Source organism: Odontesthes bonariensis, chromosome 15 (assembly GCF_027942865.1).
Source record: "Odontesthes bonariensis isolate fOdoBon6 chromosome 15, fOdoBon6.hap1, whole genome shotgun sequence".
NCBI lineage: Eukaryota > Metazoa > Chordata > Actinopteri > Atheriniformes > Atherinopsidae > Odontesthes > Odontesthes bonariensis.
Window position 1 is genome coordinate 32,537,444 of NC_134520.1, and position 19,006 is coordinate 32,556,449.

Genomic DNA, 19,006 nt, shown 5'->3' on the forward strand with positions numbered 1-19,006 from the left:
TTGAATGCAGAGGGGACCCCCAAAGTATCATTTTTAGATGTGCGGGGTGTCCCAGCTGGTAACGCAACAGTCATGAGATGTGTTGCCTTCCCAAAATTAACTCAAGGAGCTCTTAAATAAGCGACAGTACGTGATGAGTTGGGAATGAGAATCCATTGATCCGAGGCCAAAACGTGTCCCGCACTGATGGTTATACAGATGGTTGGCCGGGAGCCCACAGAATGGGGTGACGTGGATTCTTTCACAACCTTAACTAAGTACTTTTAGAGTATGACTAAGTTGTAGTAGAGCAAAGGAGGTGAGATGAAAGACTGGAAGTCAAAATGAAATGGAAGTGGAAAACAGTGGCCTCAAAGTTGGACTCTAACACAAGTTTCATGCTTGGAGTTGGGAGAGTATCTTCCTTCTCCCGTGTCCAACCTCCTGATGTGCTAAGTGTTACATGTTGATGAGGCAGGATATTTTTACGTCACCATTTACTGTTTACTGCCACAAAAGGAATAAACAGTAAGCAATAAGCAACTGTAGAGCAGTTCCCTCAAATCAGAAGACAAGAGGTTTTTGACCACATCTCAATGAGTGGGGTTACATGGCATGAAAGGATCAGATAATTGGCTAAAATATAATAATATAGTATTATAATATAATATAATCTGATTCATTCTCCGCCATATATCCAAGGAGAATTACCCTAGCTCAGCTCATTCTTATTGTAATTTAGCCAATTATCCGATCCTTTCTGTGCCATGTGACCCCACTGAGTGTTACCCTTGAACTTGAGACGGTAAAAACAAATCTGACCCTTGTTTAAAACTAATGATGCCTGTTTTATGGACTCGTGTGTGTCTGCGCTGCATCTTCTTTGTTGTTTCTCTCGAACCCGCTGGCATGTGTGACAGATTTATCCCCCATCGTATCCACTGGGACGGTGCCTGGAGGAAGCAGCACATTTCTGCCGTGACCTCCATCGCTGATTTAGTTTCTGTTTGTGGAGTGCGGGTCATAGGTGTCTGAGTGATGTCAGGAGCAGGTGCTCCATCAAAGCTAACCTCTGAGCGGCCTGAGTCCTGTCTGTTTGTGTTTCTGCGGCGGTTGTGCGTTGTCACTGTGGTACTGACATCTAACCTCTCACCCTCAAGTTTGGTTAACTGTCGGGTCAGAGAGATGCCGAGTTCTCCTTGAAATGAGGAATTTGTGTGCAGGAAATTGAGCTTGAGTGTTTGTACATATGTAGGGCGAGTGTGTCAGGAGGTTGGAGGCTGATCTTTCCCCAGGGTACCTTTTAAGCAGTAAGTAACACTTCTGACTCGCTTCGTTACTGTGCGTGCACGTGTTTTCAAAGGGGATGTTTTGAGGCAGGAACTCGCAAGCGACCAGGAATGTTTTTGAAGTTTTGACACAACACTTTGCCCTTCTTCGCCCTCTCATCATCTTCTTCAAAAGAGAAAAGCCCTCTAACAAATACAGTGGGCACGATGTGACACTTGACACTGCACAAACCTCCGTGGAAGCTCCCCCAGCAGGCCCAGTTATGGGAACGTAACTGGATTAGTTTCACTTGGTTCTCCGCAGCTTTGCTTTCATGTGATTTGGAGATGATAGATGCTCACAGTGAAAGCTGAGCTCTCACTGTTACTCATTGCTCTTTATACGTGTTGTGAGTCTGATCTCATGTACAGTAAATCTCAGTGACCACACATTCTGGTTGCTGCATTTTGACGTGTTTCCAGAGTCTGTGAAGTAGCGGTATACTGACTACAGTTGCCATCTCCTCGAGTTAAAAGCAGAATAAAGCATCTATATTTTTCTGTATGAATGTAAATAGACATTCACTGGTGTCAAACATCTCCAAGCCTGAATCCCCAGACTTTAACGTTTAAAAATGGCATGCTAAAACTGCTGACGCTGGTTATTTCCTCCATTTGTAGTACAAGAGTCTTCTACTTAATGCTCAACTGTAACTTGATTTGTCCCTTCTGACATAAGATGTTAAAAATGAAAAAGAAAATGAAAATTCAAGCCAACATTGCTCACAGAAGGTGATTTAAAACTGACTTAGAAGCGCTTTTAGCAGTGTAGGAATTAGATAAAAGCCACTTTTTACTTTTGACTCTCTTTGGATTCGGATTCCTTCAAGGTTTTCTTTTTTTCTATAAACTGGACGTGCACTGGAAAAACTAGTGAAAATCGGCTTGTCAAGATTTCTTGAAATAAGATGTGATATTTAGGACTTTTGAGATAAAAGTGAAATTAGCTTAAAAACCTCTTCAAATGTAAAAAAAAAAAGCTTGTTTCATATGATATGTGACTCAAAACAATTTGTTTTCAAGACTTTTTCATTTAACAAGATATTCCAGATGTATTGTATTAAAACAAGTCCCTATATCTGGCTGAAATGGTACTTGTTAGGCAGTTGTGTCTTATATCAAGTGTAATGAGATATTTTGACTAGAAATGAGACAAATATACTTGGTAAGACTTTGATTTTTTCCAGTGTGTGCAGAGCAGGACATTTTCAAGCTGAAAAATAGCCTCATCTGTGCCCTTCTGTAGACTGTATGTTAGCCTATTGGTTGACACGGATCAAGCTAATGCATCATGCTAAAAGAAACCTGTAACACTGTTATATGTTACTGATTTTAAGAATATTTCACAAAAACAAATTACAGCCAACAAAAAGCACTTTCTTCTTAGTTCCATGCAGGAGATATTTGCCTTCCTGAGCAGAGCTTTTTGAGTATTTCTGAGGTTGGATGAAGTGCAGCTCAGGGGACCATGATGTGCTCGAATCTAAAAAGAGAACGACTGATTGTTCCAGCAGATGTTTTTCCTGACTAGATACGGTGATGTTCCACCATCTGTTTGCAGAGAAGTCTTGCTTAGTCACAAAAGCTTTGCCTGGATGATAACAGCTCCGCTCTCCTGATAAACATACTGATAAAAAGCTTTTGTTAGAGACAAGCACGCCAAACACTAATCACTGTCATCACCTTTTATTGCCAAGTTGGCATCTGGTCACAAAAAGTTGTCAATACTGTTTTATGTTATGACTTTCTGCAAGACTAGACATAACAGTGTGTTGGCATTACATTTAACAGCAGAACACATGACTGAGTTTGATTCATAAGATGCTTGCTTGTTGGATTATAATCTGTCTGACTGTCTGGCTCTGTCTCACACCCTCATCCCTCTCCATCATCCTGCTCCATCAGGGTGGAAACAGCAGACGCAGATCAGCGATGTCACGGACTACGCTGGTCCCCAAAGTCCAGGATGGAGAGGTGGTGGACCTCAGAGCTTCAGAGGCTCCCCAGCCCACAGTCCCTCTCAGGTAAACACACATTCCATGTTTCACCTCACCTGGCATCTCACACAATGTAATTATTGGACTGGAAACTAACCATCACACGATATCATGAGCAAAACCTACTAGCAATCCAACATCAGACACTGGTCAGCTCTGTCAAAATCAACTAATAAAGAGCTCTTGTCCAAAAATACTCACCTGAAGGACTGACAAAACCCCAAGCACTTTTTATTAAAAACTTTAGAAAGATGATTGATTGATTAAATAGAAAAAAGAACACCAGAAAAGGTAAAAAATCAACATGATTTTTACATGATATGCACCACATTACAACTGTATGATACTGCAGACACGTTCCTTATCATGACTTATGATCATCTAAATTTATTTTATTATGTGTTTCTGCAAAAACCCCTTAAAGGTTTAGTTTAAAGACACGTCAGACGGATCCTTCATCATCCGAAGCCGACATCAGATCTGAATCAAGACTGATTTAAATGGTTTTCATTCACAAGCCTGCGTATTGTAAATTGTTTCCATCCAGATCGATGGATCAAAATGTAAACAACTGTTAGTAGAAAGTAAGTTACTGTCTTTGTCATGATGGACACACTGATTCATTGTGAAATCTGTTGGTTTTAGGAGGGAGGTGACGGTTACAGTTCTACAGTGTTTTACAAATGTAGCTTTATTGTGACTTTAGCTGTAAGCCACCATTTGGTCAAGTTTAGCCACAAAAATATATGGTTATGTATAGAAATGTGTGCGCTTTGGGCGGCCACATCTTATAATCGGAGCTTACTAATAGTTGGGTCTCGGTCTCCTAGTTAAAAAGTCTTTGAGATAATGCTAATCGTGCTAATAAGCTAATGCTAATGGTGATACAGCTAAGCTAATAACCTTTCACGTTAGATTCAATCTTAGTTTTTTGAACCATCATGCTGATGCCTCCAGCTGTATCTGTTACACAAGTGAAGCTACTGTGAGGGAATAAGGGCTTTATTTATCAGGAAACAATCTATGGTCATGGTTCCCAAAAAAGGGGCCTGGACCCCACTGTTGATCTCAAAAAGTAGGAAGTCTGAAATGATTGCCACAGAATTGTTACAAGAGACAAAAACGGTAGTCATAAACGGATAAAATAGTATCACAGTTGTTGAGGCTGTTTCTCTTGTTTTAATTGCAGTTAGAATTATGTGTATACTTCAACCAACAATGCTGGGGTCAAAAGTCTGCGTTATTTTGTGGGTAAGTTTGGAGTGGATTATGAATAATGTAGATTTTCTTATTTCAGTGCATCTGAGACGGTCTCAGCTGTTACGACATGTAGATTTGAATAAATTCAGACAGCTTTTGGTGGATAAAATGTCACAGATACGTTGGATAACTCCAGCAGAGAGTGATAACCGCCTGTTGCTCTGTTACTTTGAAAAAAAATGAAAGCAAGTTTGTTACAGTGAAAGATTTCTGAGATTGTGATTGCGTAACTGTATCTGCACTTTTATCTCTGCTTCCCTTTTCTGTTTTTTTTTTTTTCTTTAAAGTCTTGCCCTATCTGTTCTTGCTCCCGGTCTTTCGGCTGCGTCGCATAATGGCCCAACTGTTTACACCCAAACACAGGCTGACAGATCACAAGACTAATGTCTGCTGCTGTGTGTGTGAGGGGGCTTGTCACCTCTTAAGACTTTTCTACCTCTTTCCCTGTTTTTTTTAAAGCATGGGCGTCTCTACAAAGCCAACAGTGTGGACTATCGCGGCCAAATGGACACCTCTGCCATCGTCCCTCCGACCCCGTCCTTCCCAGTGTCGCCCCCAACGCCCTATGGTAAGAGATAATGTCAAAATAAACACCAGTGGCTGTGGGAGTTTCTGCATTTGGAAATCTTATCGGCGTCTTCCTCCTTTTCCCAGTGAAACATTTCTCAGAGTTTTCCCATCTCAGGACTGACAGGCAGTGGGACCAACACAGCTGGACACAAGGTACACTTTCCCAACAGTGTGTGTTAGCACGTATATTTGAGTGAGCGTGACTGGCAAAAACACAAAACCCAAAACACTTGAGCTCCTGATTTCTGCTGGACAAGGTTCAGGGGTCGGCTGGAATGTCCTCCTGGCATGATGTACTGTAAACACACACACCTGGACTCCGCTTTGTTGCTGGCTGGATGTGTAGGCATGACTTTGGCTTTTGTGTCTTTTAGATTTGGTCAGAGGCAGACAGACGGCTTGTTTCTCTTTCATGTGCGCTTTTGTTATTTTAGGTTTGACATTAAATTAGTTTAAGAAATGGACTTGGACATCCTGTGAGGGCCGTGCAGGACAGCTGATGCTGGATGTCTGCTAATAATAGTTGATGGTAACAGAGGAAGAGACCACTGCTGGCAGGATGTCCACTCACGTCCTGTTCTGGGAGGGGACAGGGCTGGAGAGGAGGGTCTTTTGTTGGGACATCCTGCCTGTGGAGATATGCACCACACAGCTGCAGCAGGAATTTACTTTAGTATTAAGAATCAACTCAAAACAACTGTATCTGTAAGTAACTGCCTTGCATTAACTTTGAGCCAAAGAAAACTATGCTGTTACACTGGAAAAAATCAAAGTCTTACCAAGTATATTTGTCTCATTTCTAGTCAAAATATCTCATTCCACTTAATATAAGACACAAACTGCCTAACAAGCACTATTTCAGCCAGATATAGGGACTTGTTTGAAGACAATACATCTGGAATATCTTGTTAAATGAAAAAGTTGTTTTGAGTCGGATTTCATATGGAACAAGCTTTTTTTTTTTTACATTTGAAGAGGTTTTTAAGCTATTTTCTAGATCACTTTCATCTCAAAAGTCCCAAATATCACATTTTATTTCAAGAAATCTTGACAAGCCAATTTTCACTAGTTCCATTGGCAGATTTTTTGCTTATTTCAAGCAAAAACGTCTTGTATTTGTTGTTTTTCTTACTTATTTTTGGAGGGGCATTTTTTCCAGTGTACACATCGGAGCACTTTTGCTGCAGCTTCTTTTAATCAACATTGTGATGCCAGCAGAAGCAAGCTGTTAGTTACCGGCCTATATGAACAGGGTTAAAACACTCTGTAAGATGGCACAAAAAAGGGGGGGGCAGCAAGACGATGACGACGTCTATGCGCGACACCGAAGCTTGTAGAGTGTTAATCCAACATGACAGCGGACACAACGTTACCGTTCGATGCAGCCTTAGAAAGTGTTTTAAGTAGCTTAGAACACAAGTTTACTTTTAAAAATCGCCATCGTCTTCTCATACACAGTAAAGCGCATAGAGATAATAATAATAATAATTATGTATGTCTATGGTAAAGCGTCTTCTTCTTCCTCGTCGAATTTCTGCCGCTCTACATACGTCATCTGGTATAAGTGATACAATTGGCTATGTCGCGTGCAAAGCAGCATGGGGAGAACCAGACGCCATTTGATAGACATTCGTAGCGCCCAATAAACGGCTCTAGGCATTCGTAAACCACGCCTCAAATACGAGAAAATGCACACCTAGTTCCCAGACCACCATCTCATCGAGATGTGGATGCGTCAGCCAGGCTAGACCACATACTGAAGTGGCACCAAATCGAAATGAAAGAAATTGGATTCTATGCGACTTGAGCTGTTCACATTCTCATGAAAAAATCTGTTATGAGTCACATATGAGCAAAACAAAATCAGATTTGGGCAACATTTGATGTCATTAAGCGAAGGAAGCAGGGCCAGGGGTCATCTTTTCCTGAGCTTCTATCCTTGACCTCATGGAAAACATCAACGAGTTAAGGAAAGATGGGAGGAAAAATTCTCAAGGACAAAGGAAAAGACAGCCGAGCTCTGCTAAAGGAGATAATTAAGGAAGCATTGGAGCTCCTTTCCTTAGTATTTAAAGAATTCAAACAGCTCTTGTCTGGGCTGCTACTCAGATAGCTTTGGGTCATTTCGCTCAATTAGGAAGGTTTCTAAATAAAATAGACTATTCGACCGGATCCCAAACAAACGAGGTGTTTCAGGACACGAGCCTTGTTGCTTTGCAGATCTTTTACGTGCACCAAAAGCTGTGCAACACCTTGAAAGTACAGGAAAACCCCCAAAAGCAGAATATTATTTCATTAAAATAGTGAAATAAGTTACCAAAAAGTGAGATTATAAGCATGTTGAGAAAAAAGGTATATTTAAACGTGTAATGCCTTAATGGGGCAGCCCACATTGGTTATTTTAGAGGTTTTAAGATGTTTAAACTTCATATGAAGTCTGGTTTGATTTCAGATGAACCAGCTGTATTTACGGTGTCATTTTTCTGTTGTAGACAGATTAGTTTGTTCTTTTTAAAGGCACGTCTGCTTGTTTATTGTGAACACAATCATCAGGACAGAAAGGCGACAGGATGGAGAGAGGGCTGATGAAACAGTGGTTAGAACTCGAGTGCAGAAACACACCTGATTCTTTCTCCCTGCTGGACACCAAATATCTTTGCTTGCCGCCATTTTGTGGGTCAGACAACGGTTTCCTGTTTCCCACGTTAAAAGCAGACGAGTGTCTGGGAAACAAATTGCCACGTCTGCTCAGAACAATGAGATCCTCCACTTAAATGATTTTAATTTTATTTGCACAGTCATTGTTGGCGTAACTTGACCCGAGGCCACGTGCACATGTGTGCTGTGGACTATAGGAGCTCAAAAATAACAACAGAAAGCCAAAGAAAGCTTCAGTTCTGAATGTGTTATCACCAGGCCGATCATACTGGGCTTGCTGGTATTTCTATGAGCTTCACACAATTAAAGCATTACAGTGTGCACGAGCGAGCGTGAGCGTGCACGGCTATTTGTCTGGTTTGTTTCTGTGTTGGCCGTGTCACGGGCTGCCCACCCGTCCAGGCTGTACCCCGCTTCTTCAGCCCAATAGCAGCTAAACTGGACTAATCGTGTATAAAAAAATGATCCAGTTATAAAGAAGATTAAGTGTTTATTGTTGGTTTATGAAAAACATGAACTAATATCACATCTAGGTGTTCAAAATTACTGTAATAGCTTATTGAAGAACAAAACAACAAAGCCTATAAGGGCGCCAAATCCCAACAGCTGTGTTGAAAGGAACCAGTAACCTGGTTAATGCTACAACACTAATGAGATGCAGCTTTATGATATATGCAAATCATCCGAGTCAGCAGTATTTCCGTTAAAAGGTTTAAGTTTGAAGTCCTCCACGTCGCTTGGCCCCATGACCCCAAACTAACTTCAGCTTGTTCAGCTACATTAAGCCCAAAGATGAACCCTGCCGCCGTCTCAAATGTTCTTATATAACATTTCCTTTGTGTGCTTCTGGCTGAATCAAAATAAACAGTGATAAGCAGAAGCTCTCAGCCAGCAGAAGCAGGGCTCATTAGAAGGAATATAGATGAGGATACCGGCTTACGTTTAGCAAAGGCAGAAGGTTTGCTCAGACAAACACTTGACTGTCCTAACCTCAGAGGTCAGAGGTCAGGGGGTTGTCTGAGAGAGAGAAACACAGTCTCCTTCAGATGCTTGTTGTCCACAATGAAACAGAGGCAGCAGAGAGGGAGTGACCCACACTGAGATGCTTTTCTGTCTGCAGCTGTTTCAGTCAGCATGTATAAAAAAAGATCCAAATGTCATCTTAAAGGCTGAAAGCTCCTTTTCCTCTGACAATTTAACACGAGACAAGAACACACGGGTTGTATCTAACATTGAGAAATTGTTTTGAATTCAGTCGCTCGAAGAAATCTGAACGTTTACACAAAACAAAATGCTTCTTTATTCTGAATTAATGTCACACCTGTGAGCTGTGCAGTGATGTGGGAATATTACTGTTTGATCTATGATCAAACAGCAGACAGGCTCCTGCAAGTGTGTTTGCGTATAAAATAGGGCTGGGCGAGTTAACTCGTTATCATCGTGTTAACGCATTACTTATTTAACGCATGTTTTATTTTTTAATAAAAAAAAATGAATTAATTAAAAAAAAAAGTAAAATTGTGCCTTTAATGGATAGGACAGTTAAGAGAGACAGGAAGCAGGAGGCCGAGAGAGGGGGAACGACACGCAGCACAGGGCCGTCCGATGCGGGACTTGAACCGGGACCAGCTGCTGTTTGATTATTTATTTTATTATTGTAAAAGTCTGTTGGTCACAGGCTTTTATTTTGTAAAAGTCTGTTGCCCACAGGCTTTTGTTATTGTAAAACTCTGTTGCTCACAGGCTTTTATTATTGTAAAAGTCTGTTGCTCACAGGCTTTTATTTTGTAAAAGTCTGTTGCTGTCTGCTGTGGAACAGGAAAAGAAAGTAATTGGCGGATCCACCAAACCTGGAGAAGGGTACGGAACTTTTACTCGGCCATTTTCATTTTAAAGTTCTTCCAGACGGCGGGGTCGACAGAACCAAAGTCATCTGTAAACACTGCCAAGTTGAATTGTCTTCTCAGCGTAGTAGTTCCAGTCTAAAATATCACTTAAAGGCAAAACACACAACTGATAGCAGCAAGTCATTCAAGGAAACAGACAGTGGAGCGAGGCTTCTACATAAAAACTACAGAAAGATGCTGATGTTAAAAGTGTGTTTGCACAACAAATGTTATGGCACTTTCATTCATATGGCAGCACATTTAAAATAAAGCTAAATGCTAACAGCTATACACTACTTTTGAATTCATTTTTGGATTTTGCGTACAAATGCGATTAATCGTGATTAATCAGGGAAATCATGTAATTAATTAGATAAAAATTTTTAATCGTGCCCAGCCCTAGTATGAAAACAACAACACAGACTTTAAGGAGCTTTAAAGGAGACATATTCCGCAGATTATGTCTCTTTTGAGATCTGTTGGACTTAATAAGCCTTAAAGCGTGTAATTGTGTTTCTCCAAATTGCCTAAATGCAGCAGTGCTGCAATCCATGTTAGTATCCCAGACTGGTGTTTTTCTTAATGCAGCATCTATGTGACACGACCACGAACAGTAAAATGTGTTCGATGTGTTCGTGCTGTGTAGCAACAGAACAGTTGGCCGGTCGTTGGACCTTTGGGGAGGAATGTCGTCCCATTCTTGTCTGATGCAGGATGCTAGCTGCTCAACAGTCCTGGCAGCTCCACATGTTTTCAGTTGGTACCATCAGAGGCTTTTGAACTGAGACAGTCGGCCCCGTTCCTCTTCAGTCTGGAGGACACAGTGTACATTCTTTCTATAAAGGGCCCGGGGGCCTGAAGAACACGGGGATTTCACAGAGATGTCTCCAGATTCTCTGAATCTTAAGCTATATTTGAAGGGAGCATTCGAAGAAAACACATTTTTGCAGACTGATTAACCTCTCCAAGGTGCTCTTTGCTCAGGTTTTTTGTTCCACTTTCTTTTCCAGCCTGTCCCAACATCAAACTCAAGATCAGCTAATAGTTTTAATGCTATAGTAAAATGTCTCACTCTCAGTATTTGATGTAATTTCCATGTTCTATTGTGAATGTAACTGGGTTTTTATATGAATTCTAAACATGTGATTTTAACTTCTAACCCCAAATCATTTGTAAGTGATCTCAGGCATTGATCTCAGACTCAGCTCAGCTGTCCATTATGGGAGTTATGTGGACTAACGCCTCCAACCACCCATTCCTTCTGTCCTAAAAGAGTTTGTGGCCAAATTAACATGGGCAAAACTCTACATAAACATGTAGTGAGATATTGAAGGTCTGTGTCGTCTTGTAGCAAAATGCAAGTGTTGTCTGTGCAGAGAAGTGTGTAAAGAAGCCTTTATTATATATATGTATATATATTTTTTATATTTTTATGCATTTGGCAGATGCTTTTATCCAAAGCGACTTACACTGGTAGGCGAGTACACTGTAAAGAATGTCCCTGTAAAATAATTTTACAGTGCAGCTACTGTTATTTATTTTAACAGTATATTACCGTTTTTTGGATTACAGTATACGACGTAGGATAACTGTGCTTTAGTCATTTTACAGAGCATCTACCGTAATTTATTTAACAGTATAATAACGTATATTTATTTGTTTAATTGATTTTTATTTATTTTTTTATTTTTTTGTTTGTTTATTTTGCCATTTAGTCATTTATTATTATTATTTAGTTAGTAGTAGTAGTATTATTGTTGTTTTATTGTTAATTCAATCATTATAAATATTTAAAAAATGTTGAGTTACTTGACGAATTTGAATTTCCCCCATTGGGGGATAAATAAAGTATTTTTCTATTCTATTCTATTCTATATGGCAGTAGGAGAACTACAAATACTGTTTAATGCTTTTAAATTACAGTTATCTACTGGTATTGTTAAATGACTGATTTAACTGTTAATTTACATGTGAGGGATGAATATTTAACAGTATTTTACGATTATTATAAAATACAGTGGGATACTGTTGTAAATCCACCGTAAATATACAGCAATTCGTTTCAGTGTACGGTAAGGGGGTCTTGCCTAAGGATCCCCTCCTGGAGGTAGTACCTTTCATGCAGGGTATTTGAACCCAGGTCACCGACATGAAAGGTAGCAATCTTATATATCTATATATATATAGATATATAGGATATATATCTATATATATATATATAGGATATATAGATATATATTACACATTTGGTCGTGTGGACGGGTAAGATTAAGGAGCACAAATCTGTGTTGAACACAAATCTCCCGAACTATTCAATTCAATTCAATTCAATTTTATTTATATAGTGCCAAATACAACAAAATGTCATCTCAAGGCACTTAAATAATAAAGTCCAATTCAAGCCAATTGGAATTCAATTAATTGTAAATTCATTCAAATAGAGCCCATTAAAAACTATTTCCTAGCTAAGGAAACCAACAGATTGCACTGAAACTTGCCTTCAGTTCAATCTCCCGTCCTGAGCGGGCCTGAGGCGACTGTGGAAAGGAACGACTCCCTTTTAACCTCTGGCAGAACCCAAAGTGATCGAGCATGATGCTCCAGGATGGAACAAGTCCCGCATCCGTAAGATCAAAAAGATCCACTGTCAACCCTTCTCCTGCGTTTAGTAAATTCATCTTAAATCAGTATGATCAAAACAAACTTTTTAAAGTTTACTCTCAAAGCTCTCAGCATAAGGAGGAATAAATGCATCTCCCAAAACTTTAAAGTAATCCTTCACGTGGACTCCCACCTGCACAGACGGCCTTAAACAAAAACCGTCCCATATTTCTGAGACGGATAAACGAGCAGCACAGATGGACTGATGTCGGCTCATTTCCTGTGAACACAGAGGTTAAAACCAGGCACACGCTTCCACCGAAGCCAAAGCAAACTCATCATAATTCAATTCATCAGGAGCTTTACGGCGTTATTTATGACACGCTGAGGCTGCGCACATGGCAGGAGACAGTGTCAGTGTGTCTGCATGCCTTTGTCCCTGAGTCTGTGATGGACAGATGGTGGGAGTGGACGCACAGGCCCTGACAGAGAAGCTCTTCAGCCCCCCCCCCACCAGCTCCCATCGCTCTGCCCAGTCCATAAAAGGCCACATGTCACCTCTGACCCCGCTGGAATCCACTCTGATTGGGGGAAAGTGCTCCCAGTGTCCCAGCAGCAACAATACTCAGTGGTCAGTAAGAAGGAGGAGGAGGAAGGGGGGGGTAAATTCCAAACACCTCCCTCCCTCCCTGCCTCCCTCCCTCCATACAAACCCAGAAGTCGAGCGGTGTCACAACAAGCCAAGAACAAACGGGGAGCTTATTTTCCCATCTGGGGCGCGAAAAGGAATTGGGCATGGCAGCGAAACTATCCGGCTCCTGAAAAGACAAAAAAAAAAAGAAAAACAGAGAGAGAATCCTCCAGTGAGTGGAGTTCAGATTGCTTTCATCAGATAGAAGTGAAAGAGGGAGCGAGGAGGAGGGTCCTGGTAACGGGGAGGGTTTCATTCACGCTGGGAGGCAGCAGAAAGAGTTCCAGATCTTAGAGCAGGAAGGTGAGAGACCCTGGAGGCTGGAGAAAACAGGAAAGAGCCGACAAGTTACGGGATAACCTCTGAGAGTCACCATGACCGCTTCTCTCGGTACGTACACGCACACCGACATGCGGCAGAAAGACGGCACGACTTTGTGAATGAGGGATTTTCCTGGTGTGTAAACACAGTGAACCCATCTGTAAAAACTCTCCCTTCTATCTGCTGTTTCTTCTGTGTTATCTCTCCACTAGGAGAAACTCAGGCCTCCGGTATTTCCAGACCAGTTTCTGGATTTCTCTCTTTTCCAAACTCCCCCTCCTTAAAAACCTCCTTAAAAGTCTCCCTTTGTGCACGAAAAAAAAGGGAAAGAAACCCGCTTTGTGTTGCAGATCCGAGTCTGTCTGACATCTCACACTTGGTGCAGTGGTGAGGTGGTTTGTTCCACTGCTGTGTTCATGATCTCATCCAGTAAAAGGGTTTTTTTTTGGCCTACATCATGCAGTCATGGAGGACTGATGTAGTGGTGGTTAACCAAAGGAGGCTTGTTTTCTACTTTTTCCGGCTCTGCTGACCGGGATTTTGTTTGAAAAGTCTTTCTTGTTTGTGTGGGGGCTCTTGTTGCTGTAGAGGCTTTATAAAAAGGGCCAAAAGCCAAAACAAGAGCCAGTTAGCAGCTAAAGCGTTAAACTATATTTATTTGCATGCATATTACAGACCAAAATTTTCAAGAATCTCTGGTAGATTCATCAGTGATTTAAAAAAAAAAAAAACAGAAAAACTTTGTAAACAGGTTGAAAGAACGTTAGCTGTGGGAGAGATCTCCTGAGAGAAAATAAAGGGCGAATACGCAGAAATTCAAACCACAAGATGGAAAACGTTGACGGCATAGCAAGCAGAGTGGAGACACCAAAACTGATAGATTTTTACTTTCGAACTTGTATAAAAAAGAAAATGTATGTAACTATTTGTACTTACAAAAGGAAAAAAAAAGAGAAATTAAAAAAAATTCACATAAAGTGCTAATACATAACAAAATAAAATAACATAAATAAATAAATAAATAAATAACATAAATAAAATAAAATAACATAATAAAAACGTTGTTCGAAAAAGTACAATACTTTTTTAGTTTCCCACCCCTTTTTTAACTACTCTTCAGTTTGTAAATATCCTAACTACAATACACCTATATAAATATATGCCATATATACACTTCCTAAATATCTAAATATATATATAATCACAAAAATATATACTACACACATATCCTTGTAAATATAAATGTAAATATGACTATATATATATATATATATATATATATAACTATCCCCATAAATAAATATATACATATATACCATATACTAATTAAATTACAATATAACAATTAACCCTATTCTATTCATATATTTATCCCTCATCGTCCTCCGTTAACATACTTCCTCTTCCATGTACTTGTTTAAAAATGTTTTTTGTACCTTTTTTTGGATTTTGTTCTTCAGAGCCAATCGTTGTCTGTGTTGTCCCCAGCGCAGAACATTTGAGATTCAGCAGAACTTTTTACTGATGATTTAACGATGACAAAGTGTGTGGAACAGCAGGAAGTGAGGAAGATCTGCAGAGGAGGACGGAGCCCCTGCAGGGAGGAGGTCGGCCTCACCTTTGGCTGTAAAATGTGAAGGAGACTATGAAAACAAGCGGCTGAAGTTAATTACCTCTGCTGACAGCAGACTGGCTGCTCCTCCACTTTGTAAAGGAACCAGTTTAGGTTGTGTGGAAGGAATTCACTGGAGATAAGAGGATCTGGTGCCTCACCTCCCTGCTGTTGCTGTGCTGTGGAATAGATGGAGATCAACAGCAGCTCTGAGGATGCATCGTTCTACAAATAAGCATCATTTTCCCTGCCTCGGTGTTTGTGGTATAACATCCTGTCCAACCCTTTTGGAGGGGATATTAAGGGGATGCATTTTACCACCTGTGCCATTGTCAGTTGCAGAGGAAGCTGCGGTATTGTTAGCGAGTGAATAGCTAGAATCTGTGAATGTGACCGAGAATGTTGATTTTAGAGCTGTCTGTGCAGCTATGTCTGCTGCATCGAGTCTAAAATAATGTTGATGTTCTCGTTCTCAATCCTGCCGACAAAGCTCGAAGTGATCCAGCCGGCTCTGACCACAGCTGCTTGAATTCAACTGTTCATTGTTGCTTAGAAGCAGATGTGGGTAGAGTAGCCAAAAATTGTACTCGAGTAAAAGTACTGTTACTTCAGAATAATATGACTCAAGTAAAAGTAAAAAGTAGTCATCCAAATAATTACTTGAGTAAGAGTAAGAGTAACTGTTTAGTAACGTCTGATTTATTTGTTAACACAAGCATTCAATCAGACAGACAAAAATACTAAATAATCATCTTTAGGCAAATTACAGTTCATCCAATTGATAAAATTAATTAATTAATTACAAAATAGCTTAAATTAAAATAATCCAGGTAAATTCAAGTACTTCAATAAAAAATAAAAGAGACTTAGGAAATTTTTAAAACATATGTAACCCAAATGTAACCTAAAAAACAAACATTCACCTATCCATGGGGGGGAAAAACGAGTTTAGGAAACTTACCGCTACATGTTTCCTCAAGTTAGATGTTGAGTTTCTGCTGAAATGTGCGTTTGTTTTGGTTGACACAGAAGACACATAATGTAGCTGCTGTTTCTCACTCTTTGTAAGGTAAACATGCTTTCAGTATGAGGCCTCGTCTGCGTCTTCATTTCCCACCGTTGGTTCTGACATTTTTCATCTGTTTCTTTGTTTGTTTGCTACGACTGCTAATGCTAAAGCTAACCCGTCCCGCCGCTGAGATTGAGTACGGTCACGTGACCAGACTGCACGGCTGCGTCTGATTGGTGGAACACAGTCAGGTGGTAGAGCCTTTGGCGGAAGTCTCTCTCTCTGTCAGAATAAAACATTAAAATGAGGCGTACGCGGGGGGATAAAAATAATGAGGCGTAGAATACCAAAGAGGTAAGAAGAAAAGTAACCAGCTCATTGTAGCCTAATGTAGCGGAGTAAGAGGACAGTTTCTGCTGCACACATCTACTCAAGGAAAAGTAAAAAGTATAGAGATTTAAAACTACTCCTAGAAGTATGATTTTTTCAAAAACATACTCAAGTAAATGTAACTCGTTATACCACCTCTGCTTAGAAGTAGCCGGTGATTTACTGTTATTTACGTTTGGATTTCAAAAGTAAGGCCCTAGTTTTGGTTGATGAGCATCGTGTTGCATGCATAGTTTCCTGATTTATTACATATTCATTCAGCTGATTGACTGAAAACAAGCTGAGCATCAGCTGTATGAATGCATAAAAAGCACAGTTTGTTAGTTTAACCCAACAGTTTTCTACATTTGGGCAGAAAATTAAAGAGGATAAGCCTTCTGAAGTGCAGTTCCACGTTGGATCCACCAGCAGAAGGGAAGGGGGTCAAACAGTTGAACTTTAGCTTTAAAACTTGATCAAATATCAGACTTTTCAGAGTTATTCAGAGTCCTTTCTTATTGCTGCCGGTGGAAACAATCCTTCAGACTCTCATAACGCCCTCAGTGACGACGGTTTTCTCTTTAAACACGGCTTTGTTTACCCTCACTGCGTTTGCACCATCGTCATTCCTCGCTCCCTCTCCTCTGCTTCTCCATTGAGTGGATGGAGCCGTCTCTCTGAACGCCAACACAGGACAGAGGAATCTGATTCACAGACGGCCTCCTGCAAATTTCTCCCCCCTACGGGAAAATGCTCAGACTTTCTGAGCTGATGCAAGTCGAGAAAAGGGTAGATTTATTGATTTTATTGAGATTTCCCGCTCATGTAGGGTCAGTGATGCAAAGCTTCGTGTCTTTGTGTCGGTCAGACAGCTGGTTGAAGAAATTACATGTCAAATAAATAAATGACCGTGTAAAATCTTTTATTTAGTTTATGTTTATGTTTCTGAAGGGTTCACAGAGACCACAGTAAACTTCAGCAGCATATTTTCAGGCTTCCTGCTGCACGGTCACTCTCAGCTGTTTGTAAACAGGAAACCAGAGCTTGAATTAGCCAAAATCATCCAAAAATAAGTAAATGGAGTTGATGTCAGTGACATCAAAGTGAGTATTTATCCTGTCAGGACTCGGTCTTTTAATATGCTGCCATGACTACGAACTTGTTGCACTCTAAAGTAAATTTAAAGGGTTGTTACGCAGTAACATCGGCAGGTTTTTGGATGGTAGCAGGTGTCTTTCTATTCTTTTGTTTTCCTCCTCCTCCCTGAATCCCCTGAGAAGCTGCGGCATGTGACTGCCGTGAACAGCTGTAACGTGCCACAGAAGTTCAGTGTCGGCCTCAGTGGGAGTTGTGTGCGCTCGCACTGACATTCCTGTGGTCCTGCGGGGTGTTTGTCCGGCGTCCCCGTATTCATGCACATGTGTAGGAGCGGCATTCTGTCCTCATGCTGAACAAGATAAAGTTTTCTTTGTCAGATAAAAATATGCACATTTATTTCTGTTTGTTCTCATAAACACAGTCTAAGGAGAAGAATATTTCAAGATAACCTCGCTGGGTTTTTATTGATTCGTGAAATTTATCTTCACACAGAGCATGAAGGTATGCGCACACACAGTCTGAGCCATATAACCATCGGTCTCTGTGATCAGGAAAGCATGTGTGAGTGTGTGTGTTACGGGTGTGAAGTGATGCTGGTGGTGGTTGGCAGACGTGCCCTCATGGGTCTGTGCCATCTGGAAAAGGTTTTGCACGGTTTGACCATAAACATGAGGCTTTGTGCTGTGAAATAACACAGAAAACTCTGAATAATTTCTGTGTGTTCCACAGAAAAGTTGGCACCGAGTAACAAAAGTCTGAAAAAAAAGAGAAAAGAAGCAGCTGGAGGAACATGTTGAAATTAATTAGATGCAATAGCATCAGGTTAGTACCATAAGAGCGCCTTAGAGATGCAGAGTCTCCTAGAAGTACAGATTTTTACAAGGTTAGGTTCAGTAATCTGCAAAATACCACATCTACAGATTGGGGAGCAATTTCAGAATAATGTTCCTTGACGTAAGGTTATGAAGACTTTAAATATTTCATCAGTATATAATATAATCACTGATTATGGACAACAGGCAGCTCTGCATTAAAAACAGACCTGTCTATGGTGAAAGTGGTTGATTGATTGTTCACCTTCCGGCTCCGTTCCACTCCTCACAGTGAACGATGGCGACCGAGAGAGAAAGACTGTTGTTGGAGTTGGAGCTTGTTGATGTTGAAATGCAAATAATTTGGACCAAATGTTGACCGGCACACAGTAAATTCTTTCAAAAATGGCGGTTGTTGTTGTTCTGAGAGGAAGGAGCTAAACCGGAAAAGTAATTCTGGAAATGATGTTAGCCAACCAATCACAGCCCTTGCGGTCTCCGTTTACATCTCATTACGGTCATTCTGCAGACGCTTTTATCCAAAGCGACTTACAATAAGTGTGTTCCACATCAATAGGCAAAAGAACTTCAGCTCACAAGAAATCATAAGTGCATTTCCTTCCAAAACCAAACAGCTAAGAGCATAACTAGTGCTAGAGTAAGTGTGGTGAGTTAGGAACCGAGACAAATGGGAAGACAATTTAGGAAACAAATAAGTACGTAAGGAGCTAGGACAAAACAGGTGATGTCCTAAGAGGGCGGATCAGGGTAGTATTTCCTGAAGAGATGGGTTTTCAGCCTGCAGCTACTCAGCT

The 19,006-nt window shown here is 40.5% G+C and overlaps 1 protein-coding gene across 1 annotated transcript in view; it reads left to right on the forward strand.

The window, feature by feature from the left end:
• LOC142399996 (tensin-3-like) overlaps positions 1 to 19,006 on the forward strand; it is a 63,723-nt gene that overhangs the window by 22,530 nt on the left and 22,187 nt on the right. Inside the window, exons 13-15 of the mRNA XM_075484555.1 lie at positions 3,213 to 3,331; positions 5,024 to 5,132; positions 5,219 to 5,287. Of these exons, the coding sequence (XP_075340670.1) occupies positions 3,213 to 3,331; positions 5,024 to 5,132; positions 5,219 to 5,287 (297 nt within the window). The remainder of the gene's footprint in view (positions 1 to 3,212; positions 3,332 to 5,023; positions 5,133 to 5,218; positions 5,288 to 19,006) is intronic.